This window comes from Panthera onca, chromosome C2, assembly GCF_046562875.1.
Source record: "Panthera onca isolate mPanOnc1 chromosome C2, mPanOnc1 haplotype 2, whole genome shotgun sequence".
In the NCBI taxonomy this organism is placed as follows: Eukaryota; Metazoa; Chordata; class Mammalia; order Carnivora; family Felidae; genus Panthera; species Panthera onca.
Window position 1 is genome coordinate 105706944 of NC_138347.1, and position 27333 is coordinate 105734276.

At 40.8% G+C, this 27333-nt stretch overlaps 1 protein-coding gene across 1 annotated transcript in view; it reads right to left on the reverse strand.

Annotated features, from left to right (window-relative positions):
* Positions 1 to 229: 229 nt before the first annotated feature.
* The window catches only part of IQCJ (IQ motif containing J), a 200615-nt gene continuing 173511 nt past the window's right edge, over positions 230 to 27333 (reverse strand). The window contains exons 3-6 of the mRNA XM_078432573.1: positions 21875 to 21955; positions 2599 to 2819; positions 1478 to 1580; positions 230 to 332 (exon numbers count right to left, since the gene is read on the reverse strand). Of these exons, the coding sequence (XP_078288699.1) occupies positions 230 to 332; positions 1478 to 1580; positions 2599 to 2819; positions 21875 to 21955 (508 nt within the window). The remainder of the gene's footprint in view (positions 333 to 1477; positions 1581 to 2598; positions 2820 to 21874; positions 21956 to 27333) is intronic.

The window sequence follows — 27333 nt, forward strand, 5'->3', positions numbered from 1 at the left end:
GGGCTGAGTTCAGCAAGCTGGGGGTATCTGGTAGGAGTCAGGGTCCCAGAAAATCTGCCAGGGAGATATCTCCTTGAGAGCATTTGACTTGGACTGAAGGCTTTTACCCCTAAAATTCCAAATGGACTCACTGGTTATTAGAGGAAGCTCATCTCTTTATGACAGGCTTAGCCGAAGTGGTCCAGAGCTCACTCATCCTTATCCCCTCCATAAACTTGAGGTCTACTCATTAAAGAGTAGTAAAACCAAGTCTTCCTACTTGGAACTCCCTGAGAGTATATATGAACCCAGTGGGTCTGGTAAGCTGATCAAGGTGGAGCACAGTCACTTTCCTTTCATGGGGTTATGACCATCAAAAAATGTACGAATGAATCTTCCGAAAGAGGTCCCAGCAAAGTGATGATCGTGGGAAATAAGACCCTACCTAGACATACCAGTCCAAACAACTAAGCATGAAGTTTTTAAGAATTATGAATTGGAAATTTTATCTGCCTGACAAACTAGACACTTGGAAGTGCCCCAACAACTTATATTTGCATATTTTATTTTGCATATTTAGTGTCATGCCACCACCACTATCAATGCCACAGTTGTTATAATCAATAACCTCTACTGGAACTCTGGGCAGGGTCTGTTTGCTTTCTGAAGCTATTTCCGATAATGTTTTTTGAAAATGTTTTGATTTTCACAAAACATTTAGCCCATCGGGAATGAACCAGACTTCCACACAATGAAGAGAGTTATCCTTGTCCCAGGAGCACAGAGATAAGACACGATAATATGGTGGTGGAGCAGGATGCCACTCCCAATTCATTCTGAGACACTTTACAGGAAACAAAATTGCTGGGGACATTTGAGAGAGGAAATCTGCTCTACTAAGAAACATCAGGGGACCTGGAGGCCAGGGTAAATTAAATAAGGTAGAACTGTTAGCAAAGCTGTGCAAAAGATATTTCACATCACATTTATGTGATGACCCATGAGGGAAGAATGTGCATTTATGTGCAAAGATTCTTAAGGTGCTAGGATGTAAGTGGTGTGGCAGGGTAAATGTAAAACAAAAATAGATTATTTCAGAATTTCAATAAAGTCAAAAGGTTAACCACCCTACAGCAATACTAAAGCCATCAGGTAACACTGGACACAGCAATGGGTGATACTCTCAGGAACTGGGGCTAGCAGAAAGTACAAAGGCAGTAAATGCAAACCTTTTAACTCAGAGGCAGAATGATTTCTGATATTTAGCTTTCATCATTCAAATCAAATCTTCAGTCATTTAATTTCTATTAAATTAATTCTATTGTTGTTGACAGCAAAAGCATCCTAAACACTCAATTTTCATATTATTTTTGACTTGCAAACAATGAGATAAACACACACTTTAAACATTTTCCAGTGTGGCTCATCAGCGCCCTCTCGTGACAGTGACACCAGTTAAGACAATTCATTCCCTCTAAAAATGGCTTTAAAAAGGTACAGATTCACTATTTGCTTTCTACTGTCTGCTAAAAACAGATCTTCTGCCACTGTTTTCTGCACAGCTACAAACTCAACTTGCTGCTCGCCTTTAGAATCCATAACTAGATAAAACCTTATATTAAAATACATGCAACATAATCATCTGAAAACATGTCAAAGCAACCTTTGCTTGATCCCAATGTGAATACATTATTTTGGCCGCTGGGAAGCCTTTTTACCACTGAATAAACATGATTACAAAGTAGTCAAGAAATATTTTTTTTAGTAGTATACTTGTATAGTTACTTCATTTCTCTTCCTAACTTCTTTCTGTGTATTCCAGTGGCTGTCATAATGATCACAAGGGCCATATCCACAAAACTCTGCATTACAGTTGCCTGATCAGTTATTTACTACCACATTTGGGATGTTTTTTTTTTGGTCTGTCTGTTGTTGTTGTTGCTGTTAAGACTTTCAGCAGATGTTTCCATTCCTAAACCCTGTACCTGGGGTTCTTAAACAGCTGGCCTCTGGGACAATTGTGATCTGCAGGCAGGATCTAGTTACATTTTAAATTCTCTTACTAGTTGCCAACATTAAAAAGTTTGAATTTCTGACATCCCTTGAAAGAAGAAACCACATTTGGCAATGTCTGTCCAGCATCCCCACATGGCAGCACATCCAGGAGTCAAGTGGGGCTACCCCTTTAGGTGAGGCCTGTGCTCTTCAGTAGCCAGTGACAACCTCGTCCACATCAGCCACCTGGCCCCAGTAGGCGTTTGAATTGCAACCCCTGAGTTTGTGACCCCTTTCAATTCTTCCTGTAAAACATCTCTCTATAATCCTTATAACCAAGCTAATCTTCTATCATATTAGCACCACAAAACTCTACCAGAAGCACAGACTAAAGGGAACATACTGTTACAAAGAAAAGGAAAAAGATATTCTTGGTAACAGAGGAATGCAAACACACATATGAGTAAGTTTAGGTTGAGGTCAAATGCAACTGATTTCTCTCAGACTTGATGAAGTAGTGCTTATGAATCATGTCTTCATTCTGAGATGACAACACCCTCACCATGGGTTCAAATATAGCAAATAAACAATGTAGATCCTCCTATCAATGAACCACCTGCTCACATCTTGAGATTCCTTTCTTGGAATCAAAGACCTGGTGATCAAATGATTGGCCAGTCAGGCCATAAAAAGGAAACATGGCACTCACAGGTGTGCTGCTGTCTGAGAAGGTGTTCATGCTGACAGAGCTGCTCAGCTTCTCTGAGGACACAGAGGATGGGGACGGGCTCCTCTTCTCCAGAGGGTCCTGCCTCTGCACGTACTCACGCCAGGCTCTCTGAATGCTGGGGGAAAAAATAAATAAATAAAAGCACATGCACTGTCATTCCCTGGTCACAGCCCACAGACTCAGAAAAGCACAAGGAGTCTGAAGGAATTGGCTTTGGAGACAGGGAAAATGTAACACATAGAATGTAACAGAAAATCAGAAGACCTGTACTGTTTCTCTATTTTACTGGTTTGACATTCACAGACTTGACTAAGCTAAATCAGTCTCTGAGGCTTAGTCAAAAAAAATCTTAGCAAAAAAAAAGTCATCGAAGTGAAACTAGTTTGCATGTATAAATGTACTTTGATTTATGGGACCCAAAATCTTTCAATTTCTCATCCTATATTTCAAATGAGAATAATAAATAAGCTGACATATCTCTTACTCGTTCACTAACACAGCATTCTTGAGAGACTCTTCTGTGCCAAGGTCAGCCCTAGGCTCTGGACAGTGACTGCAATGTAGCCCTAGGGGGTGCCATTCACACAGACCTCAAAATGAAGGGAATCCCGTGTTACACAGTGTAGTCTACATGGCCAAATGCAGTGGCCCGGTTCTGGGACAAGACAGTCAGAAGCCCTGGGTCATGCATTTTTACATACTGTGGAAGGAAACAGATGGTATATAATAAGTAAATAAAGAAATGGATATGGGGCATCTGGGTAGCTCAGTTGGTTGAGTGTCTGACTTCGGCTCAGGTCACGATCTCACAGTTGGTGAGTTTGAGCCCCGTGTCAGGCTCTGTGCTAACAACTCAGAGCCTGGAGCCTGCTTTGGATTCTGTGTCTCCCTCTCTCTCTGCCCCTCTCCTGCTTACACTCTCTGTGTCTCTCAAAAATAAACGTTAAAAAAAAAAATAGAGAAGACAGAATATCTGAAGATGTTACATACTACTCAAAAAATTAACACATGATTAGGTAGCTATTTGAGATTTTACCCTTTAAGAAAGCTTTTTATTTCCTGTTATTAGTATCAAAACCAAGTCATCTTCTGCTTTGGGTAACAGAAAACTTCTTTATGAAAGCGAAGTAATTTGTTTCCACTTGGACTGGTTTCTAATCTTTGAGATTAACATGTAGTTTTACATAGGTGATCAGTGAACACAATCCATCCTCTTCTGGGAATTATAATGCCTAACATGAAGACCAATTGTCAAGATTCAGCCATTTAAGATAGTTTTTTTTTTTTAATTTTTTTTTTTAACGTTTATTTATTTTGAGACAGAGACAGAGCATGAACGGGGGAGGGTCAGAGAGAGAGGGAGACACAGAATCTGAAACAGGCTCCAGGCTCTGAGCTGTCAGCACAGAGCCCGACGCGGGCTCGAACTCACAGACCGTGAGATCATGACCTGAGCCGAAGTCGGACGCTTAACCGACCAAGCCACCCAGGCGCCCCAAGATAGTTTTAAATAGATGTACTAATTCCATTACTATCTCTTCTAGACTTCTAGAAGTATCTGATCTTCTGTAATTCTTCCCACACATAAAGCGGTTAAAGTTGTTTCTGTGTAAACAAACTGATTTATTTTCACTTGACTAGAATGGTTCAAAGACCATTAATTCTCAGTAGCCAGAGGATAGAAAGGACACAAAAATGCGACCACGCTATTGAATTTGTATATGTTCCCTAATTTATTAAGGCTCTAAATTATAATGCTCAAAGTAAAATCCAGAAGTTGCAGCTAAACAATATCTTGAAATAAGAGGCCAAGATCCCCCAAAGCTATGAAACATAAGCTTCAGGAGCCTTCATGGGCCGGAAGTTTCTTCTAAGACCCTGTGAGCATTTCTTCATGGTTTGCATAAAATTGCAAAAGTAGATACCTTTTAGGGTTTTTGTAAGTATCCTCTAAATTATGTATATACTTCAGACCCTATTAAAGCAGAATATGGCCCTGCCTTGGGTTATATGTGGTTACTGTTTTATTACACAATGCTTGCTCAAAATACTTAATTACTTACTTACTTAGTTACTTAACTTATTTATTTAAGGATTTTAAACAGAATCTCAGAGAAAGTTCTGCAAGGGTTATGTAGTCCTGTTACTTCTTCAGTGAGGGACCCATTTTATTAGGAGTAGCATACTTTTGGAAACTGTTAATAATTTCTACATCATCTGAAGTGTTTGGGGTCTCCCAGAGTCCTGCCAACAAGTTCTGCCATTTGAAGGCACCTAAAGTCCATAAACCTGCCCATTAAGGGCTTAAAAAACATGATATTTTTATAGGCTATTTTAAAAATATGAAATGATAAGCCATAGAATACCCACAAATTTATATTCAAGACATTCCTCTCTCTCTGACTCTCTGTCATTACCATCTTGATTATTTAGAAATATAGAAAAAAACTGTAGCAGCCATTTGAGATATTATATTGTAGTTTGTTGAACACTAGGGGGCAGTGTGACACCTTTAAAGAACCAAATAATGCTGGGCAAACGGATGTGAGATCTGCAAGGTGAATTTGCACTTAAACCATCCCCTTTCCCTTCCAAGTTCTGTGGTATCTGGAAAGTGACATATCAGTTTTCCTTATAGTCAGACAATGTTCCTTAAGAAGACAGTATTCCTTTATTCCTAGTGGATGGATATCCTCTTTTAGTTGACAGAGAATGTGTCGAGATTAAATACTTTTAAAATATGTATTAAAAACTCCTATAAGCCTCCTCACTTCCTTAATAAAAAATCTAATTTAATTTTTGAATATTTGTCTCACCATCCTTGTCCACATATATGGAAACAATTTTACTTAGTTGAAGGTATATTATACTATATTTTCTTCCTTTTTAACTCAGAAGTTAAAAATGAGAGGCCAGCCACATCACTATTATCTAAATTGTGACCCTGGATATTTTTACGTGTGGAATCATGTTATTACTCCCTGAATCATAGGAAACTGTTTACATCACACACTATTTACTCCCATTTGACCACACCGATGAGACCTTTGATGATTAAATTGTTCTAATATTAGTTCTCTAAATACAATCTCCAAATGTTATTTTACCATAAGAGGGAATTAAAACAAAATGTAGAAGCCCTCATCCATCAGTCATGGGAAATCACTCTTCATCCTTCTTATTACAGCTGTACCACAATTCCTACTCACGAGTCTCCTTTAAGGCTGCAGAGTAAACCCTGAACACCACCAACTACCTTGACATTTTTACTTCTAAAACTAAGCTGTGCTATCAATATAATTCTTCAAAGGCTGGTTGCAGTAAAGGAGCACATTTTGTGTGTTCCTATATTTTGAATTATAAATACAGAGGTTTATGTCAAAGTAGATGATAAATAAATTTTTCAATAACTTTTTTGCTTGGTCAATTCCTATTTATCTTCTATCTCAGGAATAATCGCCTACCTCTGCCATCTCTATATACATCCCTGTCTGTTTTACAGTGCCAGTGGCTCCCCCGTGCACTCACAGCCACTTTGGGACTCACAGCCTGTGCAGTCCTGGTTGTCACTGGATGCCCTTACATAGAAGATGTCCTTATCTCAAAGACAAAGCTCTTATCTAGCTCTTATCTCAAAGACAGAGCTAGAATGCTTAGAGGAGATTTGAGGGAGTCCTGGTACTTTAATTAGACTTGTAGGATATATGGGATCTAGATTGGTAGGAAGGAAGAGGAAAGGTCTTTGGGCAAAGCCTTGAAGTGTGGGTACCAGGCAGAAGGCAGGAGGTTCCTAGAGAAAAGTGGTAGGACATCAGGCTGTGAAGACAGGAAAGGATCCCAGATGTCTCCTGGGGCTAGGCTGGGGGAAGACTGGGCAGCATTTGCTCCTTGTGAGGGGGAACCCCATCTTGACACAGTTGATCGTTGCCAGGACTTACTACTTATCAAAGATAGTCAGAAATCTGGGTTTTTATTTGAAAGTTACTAGTTCTTAAATGTTACCAAATAATTTTTACAATTTCAAAATACATTATGACTCAAGTAGGGCTGAATTTGGGGATGGGGAAAAAAAGGCACCATCAAAGAGGCCACAGGTCTGAATATCTTTGGAGATAACATCTATTACACATAGCTCTTTTACGTGTATTCTCCCATTCAATCCTAACCACAAGTGGGCTTTGAGGAAGATGCTATTATTAACATAGTGGTAGTTTTGCTTGCCCAACATTAATTTCTCCTTTTTTTTTTTTTTTGTTTCAGCCTCATTTTTCTTTGGGGACCCACCAACCCATGGCCAACAATGTTGGGAGAGCCCACACAAGAATAAAGCAAAATGTGTAGAGCAAAGCTCACAGAAAAAGAGCACAGAGATATCTGACGATGCTTGACTCCCTGTATCCCCTGTATCTAGCTGTGCTTGAAGCACATCAGCCCCTGGATGTTTCTGTTAGATGATCTAATATAATCTCTTTTTCATTTGTAAGTTACTTTGAGTTGAGTATCTGTTACTTGCAAACAGGAGTCTTCGACAAGTTTCAGGGAACAAATGGGAGCTAACTGACAGACACAACATTTGGACCAGATCCCCTGTCTCTCCATTACATTGTGTTACCACTTCATGGTTCAGCAAAAGGCAGAAAGGGAGAAGAGAGCAAGATGATGGGTTTGGCTTGTCACATGCTGACTTTGAGTAGGTAAGTAGAACCCCTATTTAAGCCTGTTAGTTAATTTTTTAAAATTTACATCCAAGTTAATTAGCATATAGTGCAACAATGATTTCAAGAGTATATTCCTTAATGCCCCTTATCCATTTAGCCCATCCCCCCTCCCACAACACCTTCAGCAACCCTCTGTTTGTTCTCCATATTTAAGAGTCTCTTATGTTTTTGTCCCCCTCCCTGTTTTTATATTATTTTTGCTTCCCTTCTCTTATGTTCATCTGTTTTGTCTCTTAAAGCCCTCATATGAGTGAAGTTATATGATATTTGTTTTTCTCTGACTACTTTTGCTTAGCATAATACCCTCTAGTTCCATCCACATAGCTGCAAATGGCAAGATTTCATTCTTTTTGATTGCCGAGTAACACTCCATTGTATATATATACCACATCTTCTTTATCCATTCATCCATTGATGGACATTTGGGCTCTTTCCATACTTTGGCTATTGTTGACAGTGCTGCTATAAACATGGGGGTGCATGTGCCCCTTTGAAACAGCACACCTGTATCCCTTGGATAAATACCTAGTAGTGCAATTGGTTGGTCGCAGGATAGTTGTTTTTTTAGTTTTTTGAGGAACCCCATACTGTTTTCCAGAGTGCTACACCAGTTTGCATTCCCACCAGCAATGCAAAAGAGTTCCTCTTTCTCCACATCCTCACCAACAGCTGTTGTTGCCTGAGTTGTTAATGTTAGCCATTCTGACAGGTGTGAGGTGGCATTTCACTGTGGTTTTGATTTGTATTTCCCTGATGATAAGTGATGTTGAGCATTTTCTCATGTGTCGGTTGGCCATCTGGATGTCTTCTTCGGAGAAGTGTCTTTTCATGTCTTGTGCCCATTTCTTCACTGGATTGTTTTTTAGGTGTTGAGTTTCATAAGTTCTTTACAGATTTTGGATACTAACCCTTTATCTGATATGTTGTTTGCAAATATCTTCTCCCATTTTGTCAGTTGCCTTTTAGTTTTGCTGATTATTTCCTTCGCTGTGCAGAAGCTTTTTATTTTGATGAGGTCCCAAGAGTTCATTTTTGCTTTTGTTTCCCTTGCCTCTAGAAACACATTAAGAAGTTGCTACAGCCAAGGTCAAAGAGGTTTTTGTCCACTTTCTCCTCAAGGATTTTGATGTCTTCCTGTCTTACATTGAGGTCTTTCATCCATTTTGAGTTTATTTTTGTGTATGGTGTAAGAAAATGGTTCAGGTTCATTTTTCTGCATGTAGCTGTCCAGTTTAATCTTTGACGAAGTAGGAAAGAATATCCAATGGAATAAAGACAGTCTCTTCAGCAAGTGTTAGTTAAATTTTCTATGTGTGTTTTAAAACTACCCTAACAGATGTACCATGTTTTCATTATTTGGTGTCTGCCTCAACCCTGTATCCTGATACAAACCTGTCCAAATGCCAGGAACGGGCCGCTGCACGCAATAGGCACGTTCCCCACAGCATTTGCCTGTATCTCTAGCCTGCTTCCACTCCATTCCAGTTTCTTCCTAGTTTGTAACTCCTGACTTCCTTTGATTGTTGGTACTTCCTACTTTGACTGTTGGTACTTCCAAAGCATCAGGGACCTACGTTCTTCTGGATCTTTCTGCAGGTTCCTTCACCAAACCATCCTGACAGTCAGCAACCCCTAACTCCCTCACAGATGGGAATTTGAGCAACTTGGGTCTTGCCTCTATAACACTCTTTATGAAGGTTAAGGAGGCACTTTAGAAATAAGGCACACAGAGACTACTGAGTCCATGAAAGAGAATAGCAGCTCTGGAAGATATTAAATGTTCAAAAAGAAGATTAGGCTAATCCAGACAACTCTTTTCCAACAAGTCTTCTTCCTCCACTAGATTGTGAATCTCTTGATGGCAGTGACTACACATGTCCACCATATTGCCACAGTTCTAGAAATACAGTAAGTAGGTGATCAACAAATATGTTCTCCTAACATTGGGTCCCAGAAATAACTCAATAAATCCTCAAAGAGGATAAGGTTTTACCTCATGAAGAAGTGTGCTTAGATACTAAACATTTTTATTACATTCTTCAGCTCTGTGATTTCTATTTGGAACTTTCTTATATTTTCCCTCTCTTCACTGAAGTTCTCACTGTGCTCATCCATTCTTCTCGCAAGTTCAGTGATTTTAAGAGCATTACTTTAAACTCTTTATTATATAAATTACTTATTTCTGTTACATTAAAGGTTTTTGTTTTTTTAACGTTTTACTATTTTTGAGACAGGGAGAGACAGAACATGAACAGGGGAGGGTCAGAGAGAGGAAGACACAGAATCTGAAACAGGCTCCAGGCTCTGAGCTGTCAGCACAGAGCCCGACACGGGGCTCAAACTCACGGACCGTGAGATCATGACCTGAGCCGAAGTCGGCCGCTTAACCGACTGAGCCACCCAGGCGCCCCACATTAAAGGGTTTTTTTTTTCTGAAGTTTCATCTTGTTCTTTCATTTGGAACACATACCTCTGTTTCTTCATCTTCCTTGATACTGCCACCTTCTATGCATTAGATGAAACAGTCACCTCTTGGAGTATTAAATGGTCAGCCTTATGCAGCAGATAAAGCTTATTGTTCAACCTGCCTTAGCTGTTGGCTGTCTCTCAAACCTTTGTGATTGTCCAAGCAGCCTATTTTATTTTTAATAGCTCCCAGTAGTGGAAGCTATGTTAAAATCTCCCTAAAGGGGAGGATCTTAATCAGCACCTAAATTCAGGCCGATTGGAAGCCAGACCCTCAGGCAGAAGCTTTTATTTTTTTATTTTTATTTTTTTTTTATTTTTTAATATATGAAATTTACTGTCAAATTGGTTTCCATACAACACCCAGTGCTCATCCCAAAAGGTGCCCTCCTCAATACCCATCACCCACCCTGCCCTCCCTCCCACCCCCCATCAACCCTCAGTTTGTTCTCAGTTTTTAACAGTCTCTTATGCTTTGGCTCTCTCCCACTCTAACCTCTTTTTTTTTTTTTTTTTTTTTCCCTTCCCCTCCCCCATGGGTTTCTGTTATTTTTCTCAGGATCCACATAAGAGTGAAACCATATGGTATCTGTCTTTCTCTGTATGGCTTATTTCACTTAGCATCACCCTCTCCAGTTCCATCCATGTTGCTACAAAAGGCCATATTTCATTTTTTCTCATTGCCACATAGTATTCCATTGTGTATATAAACCACAATTTCTTTATCCATTCATCAGTTGATGGACATTTAGGCTCTTTCCATAATTTGGCTATTGTTGAGAGTGCCGCTATAAACATTGGGGTACAGGTGCCCCTATGCATCAGTACTCCTGTATCCCTTGGATAAATTCCTAGCAGTGCTATTGCTGGGTCATAGGGTAGGTCTATTTTTAATTTTCTGAGGAACCTCCACACTGCTTTCCAGAGCGGCTGCACCAATTTGCATTCCCACCAACAGTGCAAGAGGGTTCCTGTTTCTCCACATCCTCTCCAGCATCTATAGTCTCCTGATTTCTTCATTTTGGCCACTCTGACTGGCGTGAGGTGATATCTGAGTGTGGTTTTGATTTGTATTTCCCTGATAAGGAGCGACGTTGAACATCTTTTCATGTGCCTGTTGGCCATCCGGATGTCTTCTTTAGAGAAGTGTCTATTCATGTTTTCTGCCCATTTCTTCACTGGGTTATTTGTTTTTCGGGTGTGGAGTTTGATGAGCTCTTTATAGATTTTGGATACTAGCCCTTTGTCCGATGTGTCCTTTGCAAATATCTTTTCCCATTCCGTTGGTTGCCTTTTAGTTTTGTTGGTTGTTTCCTTTGCTGTGCAGAAGCTTTTTATCTTCATAAGGTCCCAGTAATTCACTTTTGCTTTTAATTCCCTTGCCTTTGGGGATGTGCCGAGTAAGAGATTGCTACGGCTGAGGTCAGAGAGGTCTTTTCCTGCTTTCTCCTCTAAGGTTTTGATGGTTTCCTGTCTCACATTCAGGTCCTTTATCCATTTTGAGTTTATTTTTGTGAATGGTGTGAGAAAGTGGTCTAGTTTCAACCTTCTGCATGTTGCTGTCCAGTTCTCCCAGCACCATTTGTTAAAGAGACTGTCTTTTTTCCATTGGATGTTCTTTCCTGCTTTGTCAAAGATGAGTTGGCCATACGTTTGTGGGTCTAGTTCTGGGGTTTCTATTCTATTCCATTGGTCTATGTGTCTGTTTTTATGCCAATACCATGCTGTCTTGATGATGACAGCTTTGTAGTAGAGGCTAAAGTCTGGGATTGTGATGCCTCCTGCTTTGGCCTTCTTCAAAATTACTTTGGCTATTCGGGGCCTTTTGTGGTTCCATATGAATTTTAGGATTGCTTGTTCTAGTTTCGAGAAGAATGCTGGTGCAATTTTGATTGGGATTGCATTGAATGTGTAGATAGCTTTGGGTAGTATTGACATTTTGACAATATTTATTCTTCCAATCCATGAGCAGGGAATGTCTTTCCATCTCTTTATATCTTCTTCAATTACCTGCATAAGCTTTCTATAGTTTTCAGCATACAGATCTTTTACATCTTTGGTTAGATTTATTCCTAGGTATTTTATGCTTCTTGGTGCAATTGTGAATGGGATCAGTTTCTTCATTTGTCTTTCTGTTGCTTCATTGTTAGTGTATAAGAATGCAACTGATTTCTGCACATTGATTTTGTATCCTGCAACTTTGCTGAATTTATGTATCAGTTCTAGCAGACTTTTGGTGGAGTCTATCGGATTGTCCATGTATAATATCATGTCATCTGCAAAAAGCGAAAGCTTGACTTCATCTTTCCCAATTTTGATGCCTTTGATTTCCTTTTGTTGTCTGATTGCTGATGCTAGAACTTCCAGCACTATATTAAACAACAGCGGTGACAGTGGGCATCCCTGTCGTGTTCCTGATCTCCGGGAAAAAGCTCTCAGTTTTTCCCCGTTGAGGATGATGTTAGCTGTGGGCTTTTCATAAATGGCCTTTATGATCTTTAAGTATGTTCCTTCTATCCCGACTTTCTCAAGGGTTTTTATTAAGAAAGGGTGCTGGATTTTGTCAAAGGCCTTTTCTGCATCGATTGACAGGATCATATGGTTCTTCTCTTTTTTTTTGTTAATGTGATGTATCACGTTGATCGATTTGCGAATGTTGAACCAGCCCTGCATCCCAGGAATGAATCCCACTTGATCATGGTGAATAATTCTTTTGATATGCTGTTGAATTCGATTTGCTAGTATCTTATTAAGAATTTTTGCATCCATATTCATCAGGGATATTGGCCTGTAGTTCTCTTTTTTTACTGGGTCTCTGTCTGGTTTAGGAATCAAAGTAATACTGGCTTCATAGAATGAGTCTGGAAGTTTTCCTTCCCTTTCTATTTCTTGGAATAGCTTGAGAAGGATAGGTATTATCTCTGCTTTAAATGTCTGGTAGAACTCCCCTGGGAAGCCATCTGGTCCTGGACTCTTATTTGTTGGGAGATTTTTGATAACCGATTCAATTTCTTCGCTGGTTATGGGTCTGTTCAAGCTTTCTATTTCCTCCTGATTGAGTTTTGGAAGAGTGTGGGTGTTTAGAAATTTGTCCATTTCTTCCAGGTTGTCCAATTTGCTGGCATATAATTTTTCATAGTATTCCCTGATAATTGTTTGTATCTCTGAGGGATTGGTTGTAATCATTCCATTTTCATTCATGATTTTATCTATTTGGGTCATCTCCCTTTTCTTTTTGAGAAGCCTGGCTAGAGGTGTGTCAATTTTGTTTATTTTTTCAAAAAACCAACTCTTGGTTTCGTTGATCTGCTCTACAGTTTTTTTAGATTCTATATTGTTTATTTCTGCTCTGATCTTTATTATTTCTCTTCTTCTGCTGGGTTTAGGCTGCCTTTGCTGTTCTGCTTCTATTTCCTTTAGGTGTGCTGTTAGATTTTGTATTTGGGATTTTTCTTGTTTCTTGAGATAGGCCTGGATTGCAATGTATTTTCCTCTCGGGACTGCCTTCGCTGTATCCCAAAGCGTTTGGATTGTTGTATTTTCATTTTCGTTTGTTTCCATATATATTTTAATTTCTTCTCTAATTGCCTGGTTGACCCACTCATTCGTTAGTAGGGTGTTCTTTAACCTCCATGCTTTTGGAGGTTTTCCAGACTTTTTCCTGTGGTTGATTTCAAGCTTCATAGCATTGTGGTCTGAAAGTATGCATGGTATAATTTCAATTCTTGTAAACTTATGAAGGGCTGTTTTGTGACCCAGTATATGATCTATCTTGGAGAATGTTCCATGTGCACTCGAGAAGAAAGTATATTCTGTTGCTTTGGGATGCAGAGTTCTAAATATATCTGTCAAGTCCATCTGATCCAATGTGTCATTCAGGGCCCTTGTTTCTTTATTGACTGTGTGTCTAGATGATCTATCCATTTCTGTAAGTGGGGTGTTAAAGTCCCCTGCAATGACCACATTCTTATCAATAAGGTTGCTTATGTTTATGAGTAATTGTTTTATATATCTGGGGGCTCGGGTATTTGGCGCATAGACATTTATAATAGTTAGCTCTTCCTGGTGGATAGACCCTGTGATTATTATATAATGCCCTTCTTCATCTCTTGTTACAGCCTTTAATTTAAAGTCTAGTTTGTCTGATATAAGTATGGCTACTCCAGCTTTCTTTTGGCTTCCAGGAGCATGATAGATAGTTCTCCATCCCCTCACTCTCAATCTAAAGGTGTCCTCAGATCTAAAATGAGTCTCTTGTAGACAGCAAATAGATGGGTCTTGTTTTTTTATCCATTCTGATACCCTATGTCTTTTAGTTGGCGCATTTAATCCATTTACATTCAGTGTTATTATAGAAAGATATGGGTTTAGAGTCATTGTGATGTCTGTATGTTTTATGCTTGTAGTGATGTCTCTGGTACTTTGTCTCACAGGATCCCCCTTAGGATCTCTTGTAGGGCTGGTTTCGTGGTGACAAATTCCTTCAGTTTTTGTTTGTTTGGGAAGACCTTTATCTCTCCTTCTATTCTAAATGACAGACTTGCTGGATAAAGGATTCTCGGCTGCATATTTTTTCTGTTTAGCACACTGTAGATATCGTGCCAAGCCTTTCTGGCCTGCCAAGTTTCAAAGGAGAGATCAGTCACGAGTCTTATAGGTCTCCCTTTATATGTGAGGGCACGTTTATCCCTTGCTGCTTTCAGAATTTTCTCTTTATCCTTGTATTTTGCCAGTTTCACTATGATATGTCGTGCAGAAGATCGATTCAAGTTACGTCTGAAGGGAGTTCTCTGTGCCTCTTGGATTTCAATGCCTTTTTCCTTCCCCAGTTCAGGGAAGTTCTCAGCTATAATTTGTTCAAGTACCCCTTCAGCACCTTTCCCTCTCTCTTCCTCCTCTGGGATACCAATTATGCGTATATTATTTTTTTTTAGTGTATCACTTAGTTCTCTAATTTTCCCCTCATACTCCTGGATTTTTTTATCTCTCTTTCTTTCAGCTTCCTCTTTCTCCATAACTTTATCTTCTAGTTCACCTATTCTCTCCTCTGCCTCTTCAAGCCGAGCCATCGTGGTTTCCATTTTGTTTTGCATTTCGTTTAAAGCGTTTTTCAGCTCCTCGTGACTGTTCCTTAGTCCCTCGATCTTTGTGGCAAGAGATTCTCTGCTGTCCTGTATACTGTTTTCAAGCCCAGCGATTAATTTTATGACTATTATTCTAAATTCACTTTCTGTTATATTATTTAAATCCTTTTTGATCAGTTCATTAGCTGTTGTTATTTCCTGGAGATTCTTCTGAGGCGAATTCTTCCGTTTGGTCATTTTGGAGAGTCCCTGGCGTGGTGAGGACCTGCAGGGCACTTCCCCTGTGCTGTGGTGTATAACTGGAGTTAGTGGGCGGGGCCGCAGTCCGACCCGATGTCTGCCCCCAGCCCACTGCTGGGGCCACAGTCAGACTGGTGTGTGCCTTCTCTTCCCCTCTTCTAGGGGCGGGATTCACTGTGGGGTGGCGTGTCCCGTCTGGGCTACTTGCACACTGCCAGGCTTGTGTTGCTGGGGATCTGGCGTATTAGCTGGGGTGGGTAGGCAAGGTGCACGGGGGCTGGAGGGGCAGGCTTAGCTCGCTTCTCCTTAGGTGATCCACTTCAGGAGGAGCCCTGTGGCAGCGGGAGGGAGTCAGATCCGCTGCCGGAGGTTTGGCTCCGCAGAAGCACAGAGTTGGGTGTTTGCGCGGAGCGACCAAGTTCCCTGGCAGGAACTGGTTCCCTTTGGGATTTTGGCTGGGGGATGGGCGGGGGAGATGGCGCTGGCGAGCACCTTTGTTCCCCGCCAAGCTGAGCTCTGCCGTCCGGGGGCTCAGCAGCTCTCCCTCCCTTTGTCCTCCAGCCTTCCCGCTTTCCGAGCAGAGCTGTTAACTTATGACCTCCCAGGCGCTAAGTCGCGCTTGCTGTCGGAACACAGTCCGTCCGGCCCCTCCGCTTTTGCCAGCCAGACTCGGGGGCTCTGCTTGGCCGGCGAGCCGCCCCTCCGCCCCATCTCCCTCCCGCCGGTCCGTGGAGCGCGCACCGCCTCGCCGCCCTTCCTACCCTCTTCCGTGGGCCTCTAGTCTGCGCTTGACTCCGGAGACTCCCTTCTGCTAATCCTCTGGCGGTTTTCTGGGTTCTTTAGGCAGGTGTAGGTGGAATCTAAGTGATCGGCAGGACGCGCTGTGAGCCCCGCGTCCTCCTACGCCGCCATCTTCCTATGAAGGCAGAAGCTTTTAAAGTAAGCAAAGGTAAACATTACCGTGGGGCTGCAATTGTAAACTGTGTTGGCCTCCACAGCCAGTTGATCTGGGTAGCAGTTGCAAAATTTGGGACTGCAGGTAAGTGTATTATCTCCTTTCTGGGAGATTTGGCTGAGCTGTAATGAGGCCTAAGGAGAGCACAAAGACGGTATCCCCCAGCCTATGTTCCCTAAGAGCATATCTGTAGCCTGTAGATGTGTGCCAAATCTGAAGTCTGCCCTCTAAGGCCCAAGCTCCACATCAAGCAAGTAGGCCTCTTTTACAGAGTGGCTAAGGGTGTGTTCCATCTGCTGTCTATTCAGGGCCCTGTGGTGGAAGCCTGCTGTCTCTCCAGTTGTTACATTCCCATAGGGCCCAGGAATGTAAGCCCCCCTGGTCACCAGAACCAAGTAATCAAAGGGTATCTCCTGGGCAGCAGCCACAAAAATCAGGTTACCAGATCTACAGACTGGGATGTAAAGTCTGGCTCTTACACCAGACACATATAAGAGCTCCCGTCCAAGACATGTTAGTACTCTGGAGTGTGGCAGAGGGAGAGTTTAAAGGTAGTAGCTGGCCTCCGAGGTCTTAGAAAAGGTTTATAGTCAGTCCTTCAATGTGTGTTTAATTAAAAGCCTGCGCTTCAGGCTGCAGCTATGATGATAAGCTATGATGATAAAATAGGCCTCTTTTACATCGTAGTGAGCTCCTGGGTCTGTAGCCTCTTGCTGTACCCTGGTAGCTGTAGCTGTTAAAGACTCTGTCTACTGGTTACTGTCCTGAAGTAACACCTGAAAGTCACACCAAAGCCAGGCAGTGGGGAGGTATACCCTGGCAGCAGCTGCAAAAATCAGGGCACCAGACAAGGTATAAGCTCCTTTCTCTAAGACTCCAGTGAGCTGGAGCAAGGGAGAGCACGGAGATTGCATTCACTGGCCTCCATTACCTGAGACTCCTCTGTAGGACCCGAGATATGCTTGAAACCAGAAGCCTGTCACTCAGACCAAAGCTCGTGGACCAGTAAATAGGCCTCTTTCTCAGAAAGAGTGAATGTGTGTTTCAGTCTGCTGTCTATGCAGTGTCTCAGGAATGATGGTCTGCCAAGAACTGTCTAACTGCCACAGCTCCATGGAACCCAGGAATCCAAACCCCTTGGCCTCCAGAGCCAGGTGATAAGGGGTGTTCTCTGGGTGACAGTCACCAACACCAGGCCCCCAACCTGTGTAGAAGCTGTCATCTGGGAGATGGTATTCTGGAGTGCAGCAGACGGAGAGTACAGGATGGTGCTCACTGGCTGGAGCAAGAAAGACGGAGAATGCCAAGAGGCACCCACCAAAAACAGAAAAGAGAAGAAGAAAGAAAAGAGAAAGAAGGTAAAGAATAAAAAGGAGAAAAATTAAAAAGATGGCATCCACCAGCTTTAGCAAGGCAGAGAGCAGGAAGACGGCTCCCACCATTCTCTGACCCCAGAGAATATCCTAGCAGGCCCCTGTCTCTCAGACTAATACTTTAAAATTAGGAAACCAGTCTTTTCACATAAAGTCTGGGTACTTTTCAAAGGGATACTTCTGCATGGGGCCCTGGGACTGGTGAATCCATGCATGCGGGCTCTTTAAGAGCCGTCTTCAGTTGGCCACAGAGCTGTAGGTCTCACAGGCACTGGAACCCCTTTGGTCTTCAAAGCCGTATGTTTTGAGGGCTCGTCTTTCAGGTGCTGGTCTTAGTAGTGGGGGTGCCTGGTGTAGAGTACAATCCTTCTTTCCTCAGGCAGCAAGGAGCTCTGTGTTTTGAATTCCCTCCTGACTGTGAGTCACTGTGCTCAGGGTGGGGTTTACTGCAAGATTATGTCCTAGCCTTTCCTACCTGTTTTGATGTGGTTTCCCTCTCATTTGCGTGATGTAAAGGTGTTGTTCCACCAGTTTTTAGGGTTTTTTTTCAGGGGATATTGTTCCATATGTGGCTGTAGAGTCAGTAATGCCTGTGGGAGGAGGTGAGTTCAAGATCTTCCTGCATAGCCATCCTGAACTGGAACCCCCCAGAAACTCAGTATGTTTAGAGAGATGTAGGTTCTTGCTCAGTTTTACTTCTCATTAGCTGTGGCCTTTGGGCAAAGCACTCAAGTTATTGGCCTACATTATGCTTACCCAAAGAAACAGGAATAATAATAACCTTTGTGTAATTCTTGCAAGGAGTCAAGGATAAGGTATCTAAGTCAGCCTCAAACTTGACCAATAGAGGCCCTAGATAAATCATTATAATCACTTAAGAAAATCAAACACTTTCAAAAATTTTTAAGCAATGTGTGCTAATCACATACATTGATATGATAAGCTGGATTCCTGAGGATCTTTATGGGCAATATTTTCTTAGCCCAGTTTGGCTTACAAAACGTGTTTGGAACAGTGTAACTCCCATGGAAAAGATGCATTCGGTCAGAATTTTGGCAGGGAGGATTTTCTCATTGAAAGTTCACTACAATCCTTTAAGACACGGTTAGTGTTCTCATCATACAGAGAAGTGCAACTGTGGCCCAGACAGGTAAGCAGTGCTCCCAGGTCACACAGTGGGTAGGGAGCAGAGCTGGGATTTGCCTTATTTGCTCTAACTCCAAAGTCTATGCTTTCAACCATTCTTCTCTCATATCTTCTTTTAATTAAGCTTTTGACTAAAGTTGATAGGCATTACTCTCAAACAAATGCAGTCTAACAAGGCTTCATTGAGAAATATCTTTTAAATTCTTTTGGGAATTGTCTTTTTCCTCCAGTGTGTCTATCTGTCTGTCTCTCTCTTTGTCTTTTATAGAATCTAAAGGTTGTTTTATCACTAAATCAAATACATTAATAAAAAATAAGGAGAGGAATTGGGCATATTTAATGAGCTGACTTTCAAAAGATGATCTGTATTCAACAGATGTCTATGTTGTTCAATAATAAAATAAATATATGGTTAAAACATCAGGACAGGGATTGCACACACTTAACGAACAACTGTTAAGGGACAGTTTGTATTTAGAAGGTGGGTTTCGGATCTTATTATATCCAAGATGTGACCCCATGTAAAGGGTAGCAGTTTTATGGAGTCTGGAGAGTCCATTTCCTTCCTTTGCAGTCAGGTCTCTGTGCTAAAGCATGTGCTCCTTGATGTGAGCCTTCCTCCTCAGGCCCTCGTTCCAGCCTTGCCTCCTAACATATTTGTCTTTAGTCTTCGAGTTGCATTGAGAGCCTTCACTGTGGTGCTTTCACTTATTACTTTTGCTTTCACCAAGTTTTCTGACTTGAGAGGCTTGCTTTTGTTGGATCCTCAGAAAACCTGCCTTTCACCTCCCCAAAATTACTTTTTATTAACAGCTGTGCAATCTTGATTGCTTTTGCCCTTTCAATGCGGTCCTTTGATCCTCCAACTCTAAAACTCAAAATTACCTGTTAATGGTCGCATTCGTGAACCAGGTAATGCACCCTTCCTGACATTTCCTCTAAATTCCATCCACATACTCACATGTGTCCTTTCCCTGGAGGTCTCTACTTCCACTGATACTTTGCACTCCACATAGAGGTTTAGGCTTCCTTATCAAATCCTTTTGTTTTTAGTTGGCTTGAGTATGAGGAAACAACTGAGAGTCTTTCCTGCCCCATCCAACCTCCACCTTGGGTTCCCATCAGTGCAGGTATAAAATGGAGGCAGCCCACAGCTGAGAACAGTTCTCATCTTGCTTTATTATCTTTTACACTCAGAGACTGGCCTGCCAAAATGCATCCCACCTGAGGGGTTGCAGAGGTTGGACTGTCCAGAAAACCTTCAATGGAACTTAGTCTCCCTCTCTCCTCCTGATCAGAGAAGGGAGAGGAGAGTTTCCAGTAAAGCGGATTTTATAGTGTAGTAACCATCGCTTTCCCTACTTCTCTCTACCTACCACGGGAAGACAGATGTTCAGCAGGTTCCCCCCAACAAAAGAAGACCTTAACAGAAAGCCTGTGCAGTGTGACAGTGACTCTTGAACCTGGGAGAAGGTCCCATCTTTCATACCCAGTGCTCTGCAGGTCTAAAGAACATCCTTTGGGAAGTGGGGAGGAGGGTATGCCAAAATTCACCCTCTTGAGGATGCCAAGGTCAGCCTGAGGGAGATGTCCCAGCAGAGCAAGGGACATAATGAGAAACACAGCCTACACCATTGGTGGAAGACTCAGGGTAGATGAAATGCGCTTCCCACAATGTCCCGACCCCTATTTTTAAGGAAACAACTGCCTGGGAGCGAAATGTTTACCATTAATGAAAATCTTGGGGCAGTTGGGTGTTTGGCAGATGAGGGGTGGGAGAGGAATAACAAGGAGAAGGGACAACTAGAAAGAGGAGAGACTAAAGAGGACAGCAGGCTGCACAGCTACAGGAAAAGTCTAATGTGTATAGAGGGGAGATGTTCAACCTGTCATGAGAGTTAAGAATTTAATAACCAGATTAGACAAGAGTCACTGAACTGGACTAAATTCTCTGATGGGACTCAAATTCCATTATTGGGCAAGATTAAGTTTTCTCTCCCTCATCCCCCTCCAGTGAGTGGAAATGGGGTTCAGAGTTATTAGAAGAGATAAAACCATTCTTTTTGCACCTCACTGACCTAAGATTCCTCCATCAAGCCAGCTACGCATTAAGTCCCAGACTCTCTGAGCTGGCTGGAATCTCAGGCAGAGAGATTTTTTTCTTTGCCTGCTCCTCCTCCTGGCACCTGCCCCCCTGCCTATACATATCAGAGATGATGAAAACCAAATAACACCAGGGAGGATTCCTAGCTTCATTTCAGCATTCAAATTAAACACTCTAATTTTTCACACAAACAACTTTCCATTCCAGCACTTTTTCATTTAAGAGGACGTTATCTTAATGAGAAAATTCCTAAGGATAAAACAACCTATGTTTGAAAACTAACATCCTGTGTAGTGAGGCTGACACATTGCTTGCATAAATTTGGTAGCCTGATTTATTATTCATTTAGTAAGCATGACATAGGGCTTCCTATAGTGGGGGACCCAACAGGTTCAGAAGCCATGTCTGAACTTTATCTTGAAGGTATCCCACTGTTCTCATTCAGATACAAGCTTTTTACTGATATCCAGGGCTAATGTAGATTTACAAGGGTTTATGTTAATATTTGCTTTTATGCAGCAGGATATTATATATCTGCATCATTTCTGTCTCAGTTCCCAAATCCATGGCTTACTGTTCTTTAAAGCTGTACACCTGAAGTCTCCCTTCTTCAGGGTGACTTCTTTTCTAAAAGATTCCTCTTTGGGCTTTTTTGTAAATTATCAGTGATCCTAGCCAGGCTCAGACATGTTAAAATTCTTGGATACATGCTTCTCAGAGCATTAACCTGTGTGTGTGCGTGCATGTGTGTGTGATAAAAGAAATGGCATGATATAAAAATAACCAAGTTTTCCAAGGTGGAATTAACCAAGTTACTAAGACAAAACAGCAGAAAATGCACTCTGTCTAAAAGGGGAAAACCAAGAAATGATGATGGGACGACAATATAATAATTCCCCCACACCATCCAGTAGATGGTGCTATTCGCCCAAAACGGCTTTGTTGCTGTTCAAAACAGAAATGTTTAACACATAAATGTGAAACAAGTAAATGTTTAATTCTTATACCCCCAAATTCAAGAGTAGTGTAGAAGTTCATAAAATGAGAACTGTAATGTTTTAATGTAAACTTTGAAATAACTTACATTTTCACCTTTGATTCCAGGGGCTGTAGATTGAGGTGATATTTTTCAATATTATTCTCCATATCCATGGCCATCTGGTGACTAGAAACAGAAATAATGCCTCAATATAGTTGAATACAGAGAGTTAACCTTTATAAAAATAATATTGATAATTTGTATTTATTTGAAAAAGCAGATATATATCCAATTTTGTTCATTTTAATGAATTCACAGAGTCCTAAAGTCTCCTATTGATAGATAATGGATAAATGACCACACCATAAAAACAAAACGTTGTTTTTTTACATTTGCTATTCTTTTGACACTTACTCCTTAGCTCAACATTCATATTTAAGGCATGAGAGTCATTTCCTTTAAGCAAAGAGAAAAGCAGAATATTGGGCCACTTTGGGGGGAGAAAAAAACGAAAGGAGGGTGTTATAAATCCCATGGAATTAACCAAGTTGTAGAGAATGTAGCTCATTCATTCTCACCCTTCAATGGTGCCACTGCCATTGAACCTTTCCTTCTTTCATTCTGTAAGCTTTGTCAAAGCATGAATCTCTGCCCTGGAAAATTCTGTATCCATAGATATATGATCACTGCTTCTAAGATTTTGTGGAGATGGTGGTAGTTGATCTGGGTTTTGTAGAATGGACAGGAATTAGGTTAAGATGTGAAAGGTAATACATATGAGACAGATATTAAAACAAAGGATTAGAGGTGAAAAAACTCAGGCTATTTTTAGATAACAAAGAACAATTTGGTGAAAGTCGAGGATAAAAGTAGGAAATAAGTTTGGATAAGCAGAAGACTAACAGTCATTGGCCGCATAATATATACAAAACACTGTCATAAACATTTTATATGTATTATCTTATTAAATTTTCACAGTAGCCTCTACCAAGTATGTATTTTCCCCATTGTACAGATGAGAAATCTGAAGCTCAAAGAGGTTATGCTCAAGTCACTGTACAGCAGAAACCACATTGAAACTCAAGTTTCATAACCACAAAATACTGCTTGAAGGATTTTAATTTCATACTTATTCAACTTAATGCTACTGACTGTGGTTTTCATACGTCAAATATTTGACATCCCAATCCAAGACACATGCGTGTGCTAAGGGAATGTGTGTGTGTACATATGTGTTCATTAAAACTGAAAAAAAAATTTCAAGAAATATTATTTCCCCAACTACATGTAATGTATGCTGATATCTTTTATTATATTTCAGATTTTTTATATTACATTTCAGTGGTGAACCATCAAACTGATTTAACAAACCATCAGTGGATTGTTATCTATAGTTTGAAAAACATTGCTGCAGGGAAACATAAAGTATTTAGAGCAGGAAAAGTTGAATGGGATGTTTAAGGGTGATTTTTAATAGCAGTGACAAGGAGAGGGACGGAAAACATTTAGAAGGGGGAAAAAAATATTTAGAAGGGTATTCAAATTGGTCTGATAATGAGGACCAGGTTGTGGTTCCAGTAAAGAAAGGAAAAAGATAAGAAAAAAATTGAGCTGGAAGTATCTCCAGGACTTTCTCCTCTTTATAAAGGAATAACCAAAAAAGGTGGAGAAACATATAGATTAGATAAATTCCTACTTGGCCAGTAGGTGGTGCCATCAGCACAATATAGCCTTGTGGTGGCCTAGCTGGGATATTAAGGGGCAAGGAAAAAAGTGCTGTACTCATTTTGCTCTATGCCACTGGTATTCTGAGTCCATTATTAATTCATCCTTATTCACTCATTTATAAGTATATTGTGTATCTTCTATGTGTCAGAAATGATGCAAAACACAAGTGACACAATGGTGAAAACACTAGACATGTTCCGTGTTCTATGGTTTTACAATCTAAGACATGGTGGATATTAAACAAGCAATTACAAGAGTGACAGATGTTATTAAAGGGGAAACAGAGGGACTTAATGCAGGGTCAGTTGGCATGGAAAGTGTTGTTTTTGCAATTTTATGATCTTGTAGGGACAAAAGCCTTATAAGAAAGATACTTTAAGATTTTGTTAACTAACCCCCTTAATAGCATATTGGTAAATTGGGCAATAGGGATACATGTGAGGTGTTGTGGGACCTCTAGTTATACAGCAACCAAAGGCAAAACTCAAGTTTTCAAAAACAGAAAAAAAATTTTATAATAATAAATTACAATTTGCAGTTATACATCCTCAACAAACTATGAACTATGAATACCTGTAGATTTTAATTGGATAGCTTTATCTCATTCCATCAATAATTACCTGTTGGTAATAAAATGATTATATGTGAGGTGAATGTGTGGCTTGCAATCATATATTTCGCACCAGAAACCCAGCTTGATTCAATATTTACAACAAATAGCAGTCACCCTAAGGTCTTACTTAAGTTAATAAATGATTATCAAAAACAACAGAGTCATAAGCAGGCTCTTAAATAATGGCATTACTAATTACTCTTCTGTTTATGAGCACATAGAAAGCGTTATTGAATATGTGCACGTATGTGTGTACAAATGACCTGGACTGGCCCTGCGCATAGTCTCAAGAACAGAGTTGCAGCTCCCCCTCTCTTCACGCTGTCTACCACAAAACCCTGTTGAGCATTCAGAATAAATGTAATGTTCCAAGGGGGAATAACTGATCAACTGCTATGACACCACTATCACTTAACTTATGGCCATTTCAAGTAGCTGAGGTGATTTACATCAGCACCTAAGTCAGCTACAGCTATAATGAAATGCCTAACTGCTCACTCAGAGCACACCAGTTTTTCAATCAAATTTGACAGCTTTCAAGGACACAGACCTGCCCCGAAGCAAAGCAGGAAAATCTCTAGAATTACAGGCAAATGGGTATAGCCGTTAGGGCTGGCAGCCATTGTTTGTTCTCTCTCTGTCCTGGACAAACTTGAAAGCGAAGCTTACCCCACAGGCTTGTGTGCTTTGAGGGGAGACTTTAATTCCCATCTCTGGAATTCCTCAATCACGATAAGGAAAAATAAGCATGCAAAGCAGATTAGCCATTTCCAGAAGCTTTAAGCTTTCCCAGGCTTCTGGACAATAAGAAGGAAAGAATAGGGAAGGAAAGAGGAGGCAGAAGCCCACATATATGCCATTAATCTTCACAAATCTTCTTGAGAGCAGAAAGCTGGGAAAGATACATGTTGGGATTAGCGAGAAGTTCAATACAGAGTTGTGATCAATTAGCAAGAAAAAAACTTCTGGAGTTCACTTTTTACATTAAAATCAATAATGAAATACCAGCACAACCTAACTTAATAGATACAAGTGATGAGGAGAACAAAGGCAAGAGAAATATAGATAAAATTAAATTTCCTTACAACTCGCAGCCCATTGATAAATACCTGAGACATGCAGGGCGTGACACTCCTCAAGGAACTCATGGCTGCCTTAATGTTGATGTTTTGCTAGAGAGTAAAAGCAACCTTTGAGAATAGCCAGACCTCCAGGATCCTGTAGTCTTCTTTAACATATGGAAATCTCTTTAATGACTTCCTTTATCTCTATCTGCCCCCACACCCAACCTAGAAGTATATAATCAATCATTCCTCACAATCATAGCACAGCTCCTTCTTCCCATGGGTCCTGTCCCTGTACTTTTTGCACCAAAAACATCTCAAGAATTCATTCTTGACGATGGGCTCAGCAGCCCTGTATCAAAAGGGCTGCACGTCACAGAGAAAGTGTGTCCTAAGAAAATTAAGCCACGGTGAGATTACTGAATAACCACAAGGAATCTAAAATGTACCTAGACCACTGGTTCTCACCCCAGCTCCTCATTAGAATCACATGGAGGGAACTTTGAGAAATACTAATTTCAAGATCTCATCCTGAGAGATTCAGATTCAATTCGTCTAGGGTGGAGCTTACGCCAAGGCTTATGCCATCTTTATTAACTTCCAGGTGATTCTAAAGGCATCCAGGATGAAGAATCACTTATCTAATGTCATTACCACACTAATCTCCATAAAGGAAAATCTTTCTAGTTACACAAAAACTTTTTAGTTATTATTTATATACTTCTAGTGATGGTAATGGTGAGGGCACACCATAATAAGGATAAATTCAATCTGAAGATAACGCAGAAACTTCATTTGATCAAACTGCTGAAAACTGTCCTTCCAAGTGATGACACGGCAAATTCTTAGAATCACGGAGATAGAATGAACCTGAATGCGTCTAGTCCAAACAGCCACCCAGATGGAAAGAGAAGGGGCTGACGTTGCAGCCAGTGGGCTATTGTGGGTGTCTTATTTAAGGCCCTCACCAAGACTGTCAAGTCAGTGTTATTATCGGCACAGGAAACTGTGTTCAGGATATTTAAATACTTTGTTCAGACTCACAAAGCTAGGATAAAATCAGAGAAAGGAATCATATTCAAGATGTTCCATTTTCAGGAATGTTTTCAACAGCATCTCAGATGGGCACTTTTAGTGTCTGTCATCTCACTGCTTAATAAAGAAGTCCATTCTGTTGGGCAGGCTGAATTTTTACAATAGTTATTCTTTTTCTGAGTCACAAAGCTGTTTCTCCGTAAATCCTGCTCACTGATTCTTGTTATGCCCTTTAGAGCAAGAAGAGCAATTTGGCCCCTTTTTTTTTTTTTTTTTAATTTTTTTTTTTAACGTTTATTTATTTTTGAGACAGAGAGAGACAGAGCATGAATGGGGGAGGGGCAGAGAGAGAGGGAGACACAGAATCGGAAGCAGGCTCCAGGCTCTGAGCCATCAGCCCAGAGCCCGACGCGGGGCTCGAACTCACGGTCCATGAGATCGTGACCTGAGCTGAAGTCAGTCGCCCAACCGACTGAGCCACCCAGGCGCCTCTGGCCCCTTTTTAATGGGAAAATTCCTTCAAATCTTTAAGGAAAGTCATTATGCTCCCTCTGAGATTTCTTTTCTCCAGGACACATCTTCAACTCTCTGTAGTAGTTTCATATGGTCCCAGAAACTCACAATTTTAACTGACCTCCTCTGATGCTCTTGGGAAGGTCTACGGGCTTTTTAAATGTGATACCCAGAGCCACGGGTGACACTCACAAGGGCTTGGCATTGAGACTTAGCCAGTGTTTGAGATCAGGAGCTCTGGTGGCATCCATGAGTGGTTTTGATTCTCACCCTCACTACTCTTAGTAGACAAGTGCTGAAAGCTCTCTGAGCCTCTTTCCTTATCTGTAAAATGGAAATAATCCCTATGTCAAAAGGCTATAATCAGAATTCTATGAGGAAACATCTGTAAGCATTCACTGATATGGAAGATAATTATAAATGCTCAGTAAATGATAGTTCATTTTTTCTTTTATCTGGACAATGCATGCCTATTATCAGTCTAATATTGTGGTAATATTTTTAGAAGTCATATAAAATCATGGTCCTGTGTTAACATCAGATAAAACCTCTAAGCATCTACTCACAAACTGAAATCAGAATATATCTCTGATGTATCTGATTGTACAATT